The sequence below is a fragment of the Falco peregrinus genome, chromosome 10, assembly GCF_023634155.1.
Source record: "Falco peregrinus isolate bFalPer1 chromosome 10, bFalPer1.pri, whole genome shotgun sequence".
NCBI classification, from domain to species: domain Eukaryota; kingdom Metazoa; phylum Chordata; class Aves; order Falconiformes; family Falconidae; genus Falco; species Falco peregrinus.
Genome location: NC_073730.1, coordinates 7101807 through 7117959, shown reverse-complemented (window position 1 = coordinate 7117959; position 16153 = coordinate 7101807). Strand labels below are relative to the sequence as shown.

General features: G+C 45.6%; 1 protein-coding gene across 1 annotated transcript in view; it reads right to left on the bottom strand.

Moving 5' to 3' along the window:
• XPR1 (xenotropic and polytropic retrovirus receptor 1) overlaps positions 1-15770 on the bottom strand; it is a 109449-nt gene extending 93679 nt beyond the window's left edge. The window contains exons 1-2 of the mRNA XM_055815702.1: positions 15501-15770; positions 8380-8431 (exon numbers count right to left, since the gene is read on the bottom strand). Coding sequence (XP_055671677.1) covers positions 8380-8431; positions 15501-15569 — 121 coding nt within the window. The 5' untranslated portion in view covers positions 15570-15770. The remainder of the gene's footprint in view (positions 1-8379; positions 8432-15500) is intronic.
• Between the last annotated feature and the right edge of the window lie 383 nt (positions 15771-16153).

Below are 16153 nucleotides of genomic sequence, written 5' to 3'. Positions count from 1 at the left end.
GCTGAACAGACACAACTCTGACTCACAGTGCTGCTGCCTTACAACTAAGGAGCTTTAGGTACCACGCGTTAGTAAAATATCCTTTACACTTCTCTTGAAGCTACACCCTTCACAAGGGAACAGAACCGTAGGATCAGACTTTTAGATTTAGGCTGTGCTAATACAGGGGAAAAGGGTCACCACACTTGACAGAAGTAGCATAAATGAATCTAAAAAATATTAACTCAACAGCTGTATCATAAATGGAATACAATATTTTTTTGCTTTAATCTCAAGGTTTTTGAACTGTGGCATTGTAAAATTAAGATGCTGTAATTTTGCAGTTTTATGCTGTAACTAAAAGTTAAAGATTGTGTATTTACAAAAAGCAGAATTACATATTAAAATTAATTCATGATCTATTTTTACTAAGAAGGGGTCAAGCTGCAAGGCTACAGATACACTGTAAAAAAAAACAAAACACAAAACCAAAAACACAGTAACAGGTGAAATGCGAAACTAGCCTTCATTTTTACTTCAGGTATCAGGGAAAAAGAAATATGACCAGGAGTGGGTTGACTTTTCACCACATCCTTGCTAATTTTAGAATTACTTAATCAAAGAGACAGACCTCCTCACGTTCAGAGACCGTTACTGTGATAGCTGCTGCGTGGCCCCACAGCAGATGAAGGTATACACAAGTGACAGGACCGCTCCGGCAGGGAGGTGCCCAGGGACAGCCTTTGCTCTGCCACCACATCACACACCATCAAGACTCCAGGGGGTATGGGCAAGTTGGCCATTTTTCTAAGGTATCTTATAAGCAGCTACGACGTAGAAGAATGAGATTTCCTTCCAGGGATATTCTGCTCGTTCCCTCGCCCACAGCATGCATTTTTAAAGACAGAAAGAAACCAATCAAATTTAATTCATATTGCATTATTCACCAAGTAGCTATAGTCTCATCCAAAATCTTAATTGTCTAATAATTCAAATCACCTATTTCAAATACAGCTCCAAAGGAATGACTAGAAACCCAGAGGCTGCCTCCTACACATGCACTAAATCTTGCTGTTAAGCTGTCTAGCGCAGTCTTTTTTTGAAACAAAGCAATAAATACTGGCCTCTTGTACATACATGTGTAATGCTGCTTCATTTCTACAGCCAAAATGCTGTTTGATGTTTCACTGCTGTCTCAGGAGTGCTTCGTTGAAGGCATGGCTGTCTGTCAATCTTCTAGTTTTGCAAATCTGTTTCTAGTCTACAACCCTCCAGTTTTGACCACCAACATGAAACCTGGCACACACCAGTTAAATTAAGAGCACTGTTAATTCCTCTAACCACTAAAAAGGTAACAGACCAGCATTTTACATTACTGGAAAGCAAACACAGGAAGGAAAAAAAAGAGGAAAAAGAAAGGCACAGTTGAGCTTTACCCTACATACATTGTTAAGGGATCATCTACAGCCCTTCTGCAGCTGGACTGATAAGCAGTTTGCAGACTTGCAAAAGAAACCTTCCCCTAGGCCAGCCTTGACTAGCAGGTCCAGCTTTCACCGCTACCTCCTGAGCCACATACAGCTCTTCAATGATGCTGGCTTTAATAGCTCTTAGTACTCGATACCAAAAGATGCTTAAGTAAAGGAAAACAGGGTACGGAACAAAATTACAGGGCTATTAACTGCCCATCCCTAAGCCTTGAGCCTACACTTTTTGGTACACTTAAGACTCAAGCTCTTCACCCAGTGTGAATGCCCCAAAGCTCTCTGAGCGTCTGAGGAAGTAACCCAGGACAGGTCGGAAGGCAGAGGAAAAGGAAAGGCAGCTTGCTCAGCAACAAGGCGAGCTCCTCGGCTCATGCACACAGATGAAGTGGCGTACCAGCCCAGGACCGGTCACAGGGCAGATGGAAAGCATGAAGTCCGCTGTTTCCACCCATCGCAATCACAAGCTTCCTTCAGAAAGAAGCAGCGATCTACACTGCCAACCTACTAAACTACTTCCCACCACAACCTTCTTCGTTACCGGGCACGGTCCCACACCAGCTTCCCAGGGAAGCTCCCGTCTGCACCCGGGGTACTCTCCCACAGGCCTTCTGGAGCAAGCGGTTTCTGGGAACTGAAAGGTGCAAAAACACCAACTTGCAGCCCACAGGAACCAGGAGCTGCATGGAGGGCAGGAGCCCGAGCACACCAGTCCCTAGGGGCAGCAGAAGGGGCTGCTCCCTGCCACCAGGACAGCTCTGGGTGGACGCTGATGCCACAGCTGGAGAACCTGTGGTCTATGCAACAGTAGTAAAATCCAAACTTCCATTTGGCCGGTTGTCCGCACTACCAACAAGTTACTCTCAACCATTCCAGCTCCGTATCTAACCCGACCTTTATTCCACACCCACATTACACTAATTAATGGTTAAGCAGAACTCAGTCACTCAGTACTCAATACCTCCGAGGCAGTCACTATATCAACAGCGTAGGTGGCTGTGCATTACTCTGAATGAACAGAAAGTGGCATGCGTTGGTATGAAGCACACAGCGCGGTCAGGCTCAACACTGACTCGCTGCAAACACTGTGCTACTTTCAACAGCAAAACAATTTTTACCTGAGAACCATGGTACGCTACATTTTCATACAGGCATCTGTGCTCCAAATACTTTGGTGATCAACCAGCTGTTCTCCCACGCTACTCTGCACCCTACCACAACCATATGCACTGTTTACCTTTCAAATTTTACTGCCCCTAGGGTAAGAGAAATCAGACATCACCTCCTTTCCTAAACACTGGTAAGCAGCCAAGTTCTCCTCTTGTCCACCGTCTGCATGCTCTGGAAGCCAACATTCTCAACAAACCCAATAACCTATTTTTCTATAGCTAGTCCCATACCTGGCATCGGGTCTCCAGCTGAGAAGAGGGCAGTCATGGGATTATTTTTTTGAGTTTACACACTGGTTATAAATACGGAGGCCTCCAGACTGAATTACAATCTGCACAGAATCGAAGACCAGCACCTAGGGTGTAGGACACCAACCTGCGGTCACATGCATCCTTCAGAAGGACACCAATCCCTGTGTCCTTTACGGGTATGTAACAACACAGTGAAATAAAGATAAAGCATTAATCTGCTAGTGGCTGCTTCATCATAGGTGATGTGAAGCAATTCTGTTGAAGATTCCCTTAAGCATTCCCGTGTAAACAAAACCTCAGTCCGCTACTTAGTATGCTTATGCAATTGGAAATAGATGTTTTATTTTGAAATAGAAAGAAGACATTTGTATATACACAGACAAACCATAAGCCTTTGATCAACCTTACAAAGCACATCTGCATATAGCAAACAAAAACTGTCAGCCTCAATTTCCTCTGGAAAATAAGAACGTGATTTCCCACACACTGCTTATTTACTAAGATTGCTTATCACCCTAAGAATATTGTTTTATTTAGTTACAGAGATAAATCCAAAATAAAGACTTGTAGCTATCAGTTAACACGGTAAGTGTATTACAAACAAAAGCAGAAACAAGGGTGTAACTACACAGGACATGCCAGAAGTGCTGGCACTCTCAGGATGTCCCCAACTTGCACCTCTTGCTTTTCTAATCCAGTGCAAGTAAACGGGCCACCATACAGGTTACAAGTACCAGCAGAGGAACTCCACGACCACTAAAGTTTCCTCCTCCCAACCAAATGTTATTTCAACATCATCTATTAATTCTGGGTTTGAGTTCTACCTTAAAGCACCCGTACTCTCCACTGGTATGCTGTTACACCATTCCAGCACCACACAGCCCTTCACCCAGCAGTGATCCTCGTTCGAAAGGTGCCACTGGAATTCAGGATTGGGGTTAAGTGGAATAAGTAATCTCCATAACAAGAGGATACAACAGAACGCTCTTGTACTGATAATATGAAGACAATGTTTGTTTACACAAGTATTAAAGGGAGGTTAAATTTCAATATCTGAAAGACAAATATTCTAGGAAATACTTAGAGTGGACCCTGTCCATTCGAGCAGATAATCAGAATGAATAATTTACAGCCCCGCTTTCATCTATGCTCAGCTGAGAAGAGCCGCATCATAAGGAGCTTGGGGAGATACAGACACATCTGCTTACCAAGTGGAATAATCAGGAGGACTCCAAGCAACAGTGGTCCAGTAACCCATTTTACTTAGTTGACAAATGGGACAGGAAGCAGTGGGAGGAAGAAAGAATGCAAAAAAAAAAAAAAAAAAATCAGCATGCTCATGGTGAGGTCATTTTTTCATGCTTTTGCAATATTGCACATTCTGCCTTGGAGAAAACAAGTGGTACACTAGGGTTTTACCTCTAAATTGTCAGATTCTTCCTAAAGGTAGCTCAGGGTTAAGGAAGAGTGCTTGCTCACACTGACCTGGCATGTTTGCATGCAGCCTTCCTGCCATGCCATGAGGACTCATAAGCTGAGAATAACATCATGGCAGCATCAATTAATCCAGATTGTTCCGGCAACCAAGTAAGCAGCACATATAACAAACAGCTAACAAAGCTAACGCGCATGAAAAAATTCTCCAGAAATTCAAACAAGTCCCATCACACAGCTGGGAATCAAGCATTATTTGATACTTTCTCCAGTGATGTATACAAGATTGAATTAACAGACTGAACACTGATTTTGTACAGATGTTGCTCAGGTAGAAGGATGGTGCAGGTTTCACCAGGGGAAAGCCTTGTAAAGAGATGATGAGCATCTGGAGGACTAACACTGGCATATAAAAAACATGTTACAAAGTAGAGACGGGGGGGAAAAATGTACCTTTGAACTGATTAAAGAAATCTCTGTGTACAGCTAACAAATGCCAAAAAAGACATGCATACAGTCTGTTACAACTCTCGTGAAACACAGGGAGCCACAGCACCTTGCAGTAGTGTCAGGGGACAGCTATAAACAATCTCCTCCTATCCTACAGCCTTGACAGGTTTTGCTTATTCACATCTAAAGTGGGTTTTGCTAGCATCGCAGTCTGTGTTTATTACCTGAAAAAAGGAAAAAGCAGGTAGGCATAGGAATGATTCAATGTAGCACAAGAAGGGTCACCAGGTAACTAGATAAGGAGCAGAGTAAAAGTTGCACAATTTAGAGCCAAGATTCTCCTCCTGGCAACGCTTTGTTCGCTAAAGTAGCACTAGGACCACCAGCTGCAGAGCTCAAGAATCATTCCGAAGTTACTTTTGTTTACCCACGTCCCAACCACAAACAGGAGATTCCGAAATACAAACCCACTGAAATCTATTAATGATGGATGGTTCACCTATTACCTGCCTTGCCTATTACTTACAACATGCCTTGGCTGGGGTAGCCCCCCCTTTTTTTCGCTTGTTTTAAAGGGTTTCCAAAATGCTTCCAGCATGCTACTAAGCAATACAAAGCATTTCTGTACATACACAAATTTACCAGCTGACATAGTAAGCAGCCTGCAGCAGAAATCTAAGAAACTTATTCACAAGTCCTGAATTAAACATCCAGCTGAGGGGAATAAGAACTAGGAACAGCCTCAGCTTTGGTTTACAAAACTCACTCTTCTTCACTGTCCAATGTATTAACTGAAGATTAACTTTACAGTACATGCAAGGTAAGTCAAAACCAACTGTGCAAGTCTACAGTGTGTCTGTGATCAACTAGATCAATTAGAAAATGGATTTTAGTTAGACCAATCTAAAATGAGATTGCATTAGGCTCACACAGGGAAGCTGGGTTTCAGTACCATGCTCCTGCAGTTTCTGTGCTAAACTCAAAATAACACCGAAGTATTCGTTGCAAAATCCATATTAAACTGAAAACGTGCAAATCAACAGCCAGCCCCTGACAGCAGCTGCTACATTCTCCCACCAAAGTCCACGGAACTTGCTCCATCTCCTCCGAGAGGGACTAGAGCAGCGTTTTGGGTGCAGTTTGTATGCAGTCACGTACTAACCCTGGCCTAAGGCTTCTATGAACAAAAGCAGAAGGGCTTAAAGGAGAAGGAAGTGAGAAACAGGGATGGAGAGATACCCGGTCTTGCCCCATTCCCAGTACAAGCCTTTCCTAAAGCCACAGCTCGTGGAAAAGACATCTGCCTTCCCTCCATCACCTCTGTGCTCCCACGGGCAATGGCAGAAGAATCCGCTGGCTTGGACCTGCCTGCTCAGACAGCCCAGTCACTCCAGCGCAGGCAGCCTGGCCCCATCCCGAGCAACACCCAGTTTGCAGAGAGGAACCCAGACACTTAAAGAACAAAACAGATTCTAAGCAGAGAGAAAAAAAGGGAGGGAAAGAACAAACTTTTAAAAATCCAGCTGCCACGCATATACTCACATTCCCTTAATGAACAAAAGGTGAAGGAGTTAGTACAGATGCTCTCTACTTAAAGGCAGGTCAGGCAAGACAGAGGTAAATGTGAGTGGCTCAACACAGTTTGGATTACTGTGCTCTCTACAGTACAGAGGAAGTGACCCGATCCCCCCAAAAATGAACAGAACGCTGTTCTACTTCTGAAAAGTGTCTCAAGTCATTACTTTCCTTTCGTTGAGGTTTTGAAAGTGTTAAGGCAGAAGCACGTCAAAATTCTTTTAACATTTAAAAGAGCATAAATACAATATTATGCCATTTTATTCTTCACCTCCTGCTTTGCCAAATATGTTTATACACAAACATCACAGCACATTACAGAACATCAGTATACCACAAGCATTATAAAAAAAGAAACCAAAATGCTGAATTATAACACTTCCAGAGTTTTACGGCTAGCAGCTCAAAGCCCACCGTGAAATTCTCAGTGTTACCAGCAAAACCCAGTGAGTCACATCCAAACACGATCAAAAAGACTACAAAATTTTATTAGCACAGACACCATTTGTTCCCACTGTCAATAATAAACTAACAGATACAAGAAAGAAAAGGAATCTTGTAAATGCTCCAGTCTTCCATAAAACTAATGCTGGATTGTCAATAAAATTAGAAAGTTGTCTTTAAAAGTTAATAAAGACAATCACTTTGGTCTACACAAAACACTTTAGCTCCTCTAAGCTAGAAAACTGGTCTAATGCTGTTGGGGAGAAAAGGTTTGTGGGTGGGTTTTAAGCAATTTTGCCACTCAAAAAAATAAAGCAAGATTTCCCTCTTTTGCCAGCCTATTGCTGGCAAGTTTTCCAAAGATAACCCATATATTTTAGATGATGCTAGGACCATAACCTTTAGCAATCCAGTTCTAGGACCTGCACTTTAGAGAAAAGGGCGACTGATTTAACAAAATTAAGAGGCTGAGCCAAGTGAGCAACTGTCACGTTAAACCTAAAGATTATACTTGTCTGAGCATTGCTTCAAGGAAGTTTTCAGCCTGGACTGCACCTCTGAAGAGTATGAGGAAAGATTGCCCTGTCACACACACACACTTTGGCTATTAACTATTTGTTTTTAAATCCTGATCCAAGAACAGGTAGAGTTACATAAAAAAATCAAAACCCCACATTATTTTAACTATGTCATATCTCATTTCCCAATTCTAATCAACACAAAGTAGTTAGTAAACTAACATTAATAGTGACTAGCACTACTTATGTTAGCCAACTGACTACACTAGAAGCAGCCGTTGTTTTTCTGCTCTATAAATATGCAAGAAGCCCAGAACCGCATTCGAAGAGGTTAGTGAAATTAACATTACACTGCAGTCAAGGTGAAAATAATAAAGGTAAGGAGGTTTAAAAACCACTTTGAAATCCACATGAAGGGCAAGAAGTAGGGAGTGAAGCAACATAAAGGCAAAAACTAGTCAGTACTACAAAGAAAATGAAAGGAAGAAGATAGATAAAGAAAGGGCTCTATTGACAAATTTTGCACAGATCACTTAATTAAACAAACCACTCAAAATGCAGTGAGCTCAAACCCAAATGCTGCACTGAAATATCAGTGGTAATAAATGCATGCAAACAAGAAAATATACTCATGTCCACATACGAGAGGTAGCAAAGCATTCAGGGAGGACGCAGAATGAAAGGACGAGACTCTTCCAGTTCAAATCACCAGTAACAAACCAGTAACCAGTATCTCTCTAGCACAATTATCTTCCGAAGTGGCTAGCTGTCACAGGAAAACAAAGGTCTATTCTCAAGCGATGAAGAAAGTACTTCCACCAGTGAATGCCCTTATAAGCAAGAAGAATCCAGCTGTTACAGTCCCAAACTATACAAAGACATTTATTGTCCTAATGACAGAGGACAAAGAGTTCTAACATCAAAATTAGCACGCAGGCTGTGAAAGGCCAAGCATTTGCCCATCAGTATACTGAGTTTACCAATTTAGGAGGACTGAGGACAGAAAAGTAGCAGAACTACGTGTCCAGCGCTCAATGCCAAGAAAAACATGATTCTCTATCACAATTTGCTTACCTTCTATAGAAGGGGCCTGGTCCACAGCTGCATATAGCATCTCTTTCAAAGCCTGCAAAGGAGAGGAAGACAACAAGGAATACAGTTAGTACTAAAAAACCAGAAAATACATTATTTTGCTATGCCTATTTGAAAACCAAAGCAATTAAAGCTTTTTTATCCTCTAGAGTGACACAGAAAGCTATGATACGTGATGTCAACACTATGACACATATTTCTGTTAACAAAAGCAATACAAGTTCATGTTTACTGACTGCTTTGTCCAAAGCCTGTTGCCTTATGAATCTGTAAAATTTATTCCAACTGAATCTTTCAATATCTTCCTTTGGAAAAATATTTCCTAGTTGGTAGGATGTCTAAGGTTTTTCGTATAAAAAAAATAAAGGCAAAACAAAAAATGTTGCGTGACACAAAGAAGATTGTCAAGGCAAATGGAGGAAAAGCAGCCTCGGGGATTTCTTATCACTGTTATATAGGAGTACAGAAAAACACATACATTCTAAAAGCTGAAGACAACATGACGAAGGAGATTAGGGAACCAGGGCTGACAGCCTTCTCTTGAGGTGGAAGCTGAAGGACAACATTAACACCAGCCAGAATTATTCACCAGGTGTTCAGGTCCAGACCACAGAACAAGCCACTCACCCACGCTCAGGTTGCCAGTGCAAGAGATGAGCAGTGCAGGCAGCAGGAGCAGGAGGCAAGGCAGGCCCTGCAGCTAAGCACTGAGCACCCCGGCAGTAACCCCTTCCATTATCAGAGCCAGGAGGCAGGCACCACATCAGAAACCTCATCACTTGCAATTCCTTTTCGGAAGACCTCTTTTCAGACAGTTATGAAGATGCTGGTATCGTTCCAGTGATAAAGACTCGCCCTCTCTCACATCACAAGTGCAAGCAAGAATCAAACAAACTGAATTCAGATCAACAGTTGAAGGAATAACCTGGACTATAATTTTGGAACTAGAAGCCACTAGGAAGGGCCCATTCCTACTGCAAAGTGAGTTGTTTACACACACACACACACACACTACTTGATAAAGATAGGCATCTTAATGCTCATACTGAACGTGAGTGTGCTTCACGTGCAGCTGCTGCGAAAACTAGATTTTATTCCCTTCACTTTTAAGCCCACAGAAATCTAACACACTAAAGTCATACAGGTCTTTCTAGTTCCTGGCTCTTCTGCCCTGCCTGTTGCCCAACACATCCTGTAGGTCTATAGCCCCACACCTCTGCATTTACCATCTTGCGTGTCCTCTTCCCCCAGGTCAAAACATCACAGCCTAATTAACAAATAAATACCCTGATACCCTCAAGGCGAAAACCACGAGCTCAGCAGCTGGAAACTCAGCACTGTTGTAACATAGTGGTTATGATCCTGTTAAGCAAATACAAGGTCTAAAGGACATGTCTGTTTATCACAAGATATCCTAGGTGGCAGGCTACACCGGCAGCTCCGACCCGACTCCTGAGCCCACGGAGGTCTCAGCAAAGGTCACTTGCATAATTGTTTTCCCAACAGAGCCACTGCTGAACGATCCCGACTCTCGACTCTTGTTCCAGTGGCACTGCTCTCCTCTACCCTCAGTGGTTTTTTAAAATTCTTCCCCAACACTGGCCACTTCAGTCCTTTTGCTCCATGACTCACTGGGTCAGCAGCACGTGATCTGTCTCCGTACATCAAGTGCTCGAAAAGCTTTCCACCTTCTTCAACCCACTCATCATCCTTCCCTACCTGTAACTTTTTCCATGAACCACAACCACATGGCAGAGGATGAACGAGTGTGAAGAGACAGCAAACTGAAGGTCACTGTATTAAGAACTCCATCCCTTAAACCCACCCAGAGGTAAACTCCCAGCGTACTTCCTACCTCTGGTTTTACCAGTCATTAAAAAAAAAAAAAAAAGTAATTAAAAAGGACAACACTGTTGATGGCCCTGCACTGAGCAATCTTGAAAGCTGAAGGTGTCAGTCATCCCACAGACCTCTCCCCATGCAGACTGACATATCACAATCTGGCAGCTGCAGGGCAGCAGATTTTGTTACTGCTTACCTGACCTATATACATAACACAATAACCTGAAAGTGAAAGGCTCAGTGCTCCTGGATTACAGAATTTTAGAAACAATTGTTTCCAAGTTATTCATCACACTGTCAACTTCAACCGTTTAAGAATTACACTTTCTACCCTCAAACTAGACAAAAAGGGTTATTTCTTTGCTTTAAATTGCACTGGTGATACACTTCACGCCAGCAGCAAACTTGTATAAATGTTTATATTAATAGATATAATAATGAACAAAAAAGGCAGAAAGGAAACTGACTTAAACGCAACTGTCAAACCTTAACAGAGAATAAATTCAAGGACAAAAAAACCTCAAACCGCTTGAACAAAACCATTGTTTTAAAGGAGCAGCTTTCAAACTGCTTACGCTCTTCCAAGCCCGTCCGCTAACACCCAGAAGGACAAACAGTGAAATAACACAACAGATTTGTGTCAGGAGGTGGCAAGCCTGGGTGCGAACTGCCGATCATGAAGCGGGGTTTGATGAGCAGAGTTGGCCACCTCCCAAAAACGGAAAGCCTGTTTCTGGAAGGGAGGCTCTGAAGGCAAGCAGGCTACCTTAGCTATCAGTTTCATTTTCTCCACCTACTTCCTGCTGGAGGTTGTGCCTCGGAGAAATTATTTTAATACTTAGCAACCTGTTTCTCTTCTCTCCGGAGGCAGAAGTACTTCAAACCTGGAGGCTTCTTAAAAGGGAAGTCACCCGCTCATACCTTTTGCCCATCTCTCTCATGAACTTTGCACCTATAACTGTTCTAATTCTCCTTCTCCCTCACATGCTGCAATTTCAAAGGTATTAAGCACTTTTTCTTTAAAAAAATACCACCAGAATTCTGCATCCAGATAAACAAATGCAGGCCACATTAACTGAAACAAAACTGCCATCTGGCAACTGCAAAACTTCACTGGAGCAACAGTCTCCTCTTTCTCCTAAAAGCACTCCAGAGACGGACACAAGAGCGAAGGAAATCTGCAGCATGGTTTGCGGATAAACAGTGGGCTAGCGACCCAACAATTTCACTGTGTATTAAGTGAATTAAACTGAGTGAAGCACACTATTAGCAAAAAGGCATCAGCTGAAATTCATCTAAGAGTTATCTGAATTTGTTCAGTACTGACCACATGAAAAAGAGAATTCTGTTGTCTGACACAAAAAGATGGGATTTTGTTGGGTTTTGCATTTTATCTTTATGCCAAAGGAACTGAAGAGTAAACAAACAGTTCAAAACTTAAGGTTTTAAGACAAGAAGTGCACAAAAGCAGCACATGCCGCAGCAGTAATTTAACAGGCTCAGAAAAGGGCTACTCAACTTAACCGAAGATACCTGCCAGATCCCCTGAAACACGGTGAGCAAACCTTTTCATTGCTGCTGCCACGGTCGGGGCACATCCCTGGGTCACTGCCCAGCAGGAGCCCGCTTGCTGCGCACTGCAGATGCTGCAGCTGCAGGATCTGAGTGCCCAGGTACGTGCGCACACCCCTAAAACCGCTGCTCCCCTCCACTGCTCCCCTCCGCTGCCATCTTCGCACAGAGAAGGCAGCAGGTACAGATACTTGAAGCATTACTTTTAACAAAACAGGAAGTTTTTGGATGACAGCCATTGAAATCAGGACCAAAGTTGTTCAAAACTTTGGCATATTTAGCATTTAACACAATTAACAAGCATTTCCACAAAGGAAGCATTTGTCAATACAATGTTTTAAACCAAATCACATCCAGGGAGTAGCCTGATAATGACACTCTGTACTTCAACAATAAAAATGCCCCTTTACATTGGGATTCCATATTGTGTTATTGCCACTGGTCCCCACATAAAGACCTGCAGATCACCTGGCACTGACTTTGGTTTCACGAACCATCAGCTGGGAATGGAGCTTGTGTAGTAAATGCGATGTAAAATTTGCATGCTTTCATGCAGTCTTGAGAATGGAAAGTCAAATCAAGCCAATCAAGGTTTCTGTAAAGTTCCGTGTTAACGCCAACTCGTGGCAAAGGTTTTTGTGAAAAGCTGAATGAAACAGAATAGCGCATGTCATCATTTTTCCTCTTTTCTACAAGCCAAGTGCTCTTTCTCAAAAAGCAGACGCACAGTAATGGCCACTGCAGAGCCTCTGCTGAAAGAAAATAAGAACCTAAGCCACAGCTATCGAAGTATATCTTCTTTTTGTCTGTTTTAAGGAAAAATAATGGGTTTTTCTCTCTCTAAAGCTCTTCCACCGACTGATTATCTGCCCTAAGCCCGGGGAACTTTCATACTTCCTAAAAGTACTACAACACTTAAACAGATTATTGTTGGATGGAAAGATCACATTAATGGTAAAAACTTTGAGGACTGTAAATTGTTAAAAGACCACCTGAAAGTGAAACTACATTTTTAGATATTTCAAAACACAACAGTCTCATTCTTTCTCCTGACATTATCAGCAACAGACTACACCCTCCTCCCAGTTTGACTGGCGGTTGATGCAAGGCAATAATGGGATCATCGAACCAGAGACACATCACCTGGTGAGGATCTCACAAGTTACCTGGGTCTTACCACACTTTGGGGCCATCCAACTGCATGAGTCACCTGCACACCAACGGAACTAACTACAAATATCAGAGTAGAAAAATAAGATGACTACATGTAAGCTTTATGGTACAGAACGACTTAAAGCAATTTCTATACTGTCTTCTAGTCCTTTCACCAGCATCTCGAACTTGACACGGGAAGGCCCTGGAAACAGGAATAATCTTTGCAGAGTTAAAACCCTACACAACAAGACCTCTCACTCACTTGATTACTATTTTAATTAAGAAGGAAAAGATAGGAACTGTCAGATGAAGAAACATTCTAATGCTATTACATATACAAATAATTCTTCAAAATTTTACTATGATGCATGCTGTAAGCGCTACTGCACACAAGTAACACAAGCAATGTTTGGCCTTAGGTCTGCTAATCAACAACTCAGATTATTTTCTTTTTTCTTGACAAAGGGGAGCTGTATGCTCTTTGCCACAAGTACAGCCAACAAGAAGCCGAGGTAGCACCGACCTTCTATGCACCACACCCACACGACCACCAGTTATTGAATAATAAATGCCAGGCTCTTCCACTACTGTAATATGCATGAGCGGGAGGCTGACTCACATTCAGCCAGCTGCAACAAGGGAAACAAAGAGTTTTGAAAGTTATTACTAAAAAGGAGGGTGGGGGGTTGACTTCAATTCACTCTACGTTAAGCTATCTAGCCAAGGAGAAGATTACTTGAAGTCTAGAAGGAGTAACAACTCGAAGGAAGTTTTTACTGGATGCCACCTTTATTTTAAATTGGGATGGGGGAAGGGAGAATGACATAATAATACTGCCCTAGTTAAAACACCTGAAAATTAACCTCCTATAATGAAAACAGTGGCCGATAAGCAGCAAGAGTTCTTCACACATTAATCAAGGTGTCATAGTTCACTGGGTCTCTCCTTTACTCTCCCCACCGCAGCTCTATCTGGTCAGCCGGCAGCCAAATCTTCTGCCCTTCTACTTCCTCCCTGACTAACCTCTTTGACCCACCTCCAAACCTTCTCTTAGCAAGACACACAAGTTTTCCGTTTCCAGGAACGGATAACAACCCTTGCATGGACAGCCCACCAGAGACACGATGCACAACTAAGCCGGTACTTTATTTTATCAAGAAAATGGTTTTCCTCCTTCTCAAAGACCAATGCGTTCGTTGGTCACCTAGCTCTCCACCTAATTCAAGCAGATCACAGTTTTGTTCTAAAGTCAAATATGACCACAGATTTTATTTAAACATCCCTTCCTCTGCAGTCAGGTAAAGGAAAGCAAAGGAACAGTCAAAAGGGCAAATATAAACTTTTCAATTGCAACGTTATAACAAAGCAAGCTAAGGTAAACATGATCTTCCTTGCAGATGCAGACAGATTAATAGGGATACTAGAAAGAAATGGCTCTTATAATCCTACAGAGAAAACACAGGCCTTTGAATGGTAACAAATGTTGGGACGGTTTTGACTGATTCCATCAGTCAGGAAGTTTGCTGATGGTGGCTCTCCCATAATCAGCTTTCCGTTGCCTAGTTTAATTATTACTTGTGGAAAAAGACCAACCCCAGCAGCACCAGCCACTTCTTCTGCTAATGCTGAAATAGGAAACGGTTCCACTACAAAAAAATCCACCTTCAGCTTCACCTAGTTAAAGGCAGGTCAAGCACCAGCGCGACGAACCTGCAGCCAAGCCATCGGCGTGACCTTTAGCAAAGCGGCGTGCTAAAACCCCAAAAGCTGTGTTCTGCAAATAATTCACAATTAATGCAGTGGGACTTTGTGTAACCGGCACTGACAGATGTCCCGATGCCAGCGGTTTGCCTGAAACCGAGTGTGAAGCCGAGAGACGCAGAGCCTCGCTGGCCTTATAAAAAAAATTTTAAAATTAAAAAAGAAAAAAAAAAAAAAAAAAACCACCAACAAAAAAGGCGCCGGTGCCAGGTTTGCCGCCGCGTTTGGAGCCGCCCAGGGAGCCAGCGAGGACCGCGGCCCCCGCAGGGCGAAGCCGGCGGGCGGGGGAGGCTCGGCCCGGCGGGCGGGCGGTGCTGCCGGGCTCCTCGCCGGAGCTGAGCCGCCCGCCCCTGCCGCCCCCCGCCCGCCCGGAGAACTGGCGGTGGTGCTGAACGGCCGCCGTGCAGCCGGGCTCGGCCGGGGACGCCCGGGAGCCGGGCGCTGCGCGGCCCCGCCGGCCGCACGGCCTCCGCCCGCACCGGAGGCTGACGGGCAACGACCGGCGGCGCAGCGCTCGTCCCCCGCGGAGCGGGTCGCGGAGGACCGGTAGCCGCGGGGGAGCACGCTGCTGGCGCCCGCCGCCCGCCGAGGGAAGCGGCGGGGAGCTGCCAGCCGCCAACCATCGGGCAGGACAGCCGCCCGCGGCGCCGCGGCGCGGGTGCGCCCTGGAGGGCCCCCCCGGCCACCGACCGACCGCCCCGGGGGCGCAGCGGGGCCGGTCCCGCACACCCCGGCCCGGCGGCGAGCGGTGCCCGCGGGCGGCGCGGCCCTACCTCATACTGGATGTACTGCTTCCGCCACTCGGGCGTGATGTGCGCCGCGAGGTGCTCGGCGAACTTCATCCTGCCGCCGCCGGGCCGGGGCCGCGCTCGCTCTGCGCCCGCCGAGCCGCCTCAGCGGCGCCTGGCTGCCGCGGGGCCGCCGCCGGTAGTGGGGGGCGGGGGGGGGCCGCCGCCGCACATGGGCCCCCGCCCGCCCGCCCCGCCACTCCTCAGCCCGCCTCGGGCCTCCTTCAGCGCCGCCCCGCCGCCACCGCCGCCGCCTCCTCCGCCGCCGCCGCCATCTTCCCCGTCCCGCCGCCCCGCCGCCGCCTCCCAACCGTCAGCCGGCCCCGCAGCCAACCGGCCGCCGGCAAGGCGGCATCGCCACGGCAACCGCCGCCGCCGCCCACCGCCGCGCGGGGCGGGCGGGGCCCGGCGGGGGGGGGGCGGGGCCCGGCGGGGGGCGGGGCGCGGGGCGGGCGGCTCCGCCCCCTGTGGCCGGCCCGGGCGGGGGGCAGCGGCGGGGGGGCGGCCCCTGCGCGTTGTGCCCGACCTGCCCGGCCGCGGGGCCGGTTCGGGGCCCCCCGGGGCGCCCGCGGCCCTCGGGATGACTGGCCCGGGCCCCCCAGGGGCCATGGCAGCGCTGTGGCAGCCCCAGCTGCGCC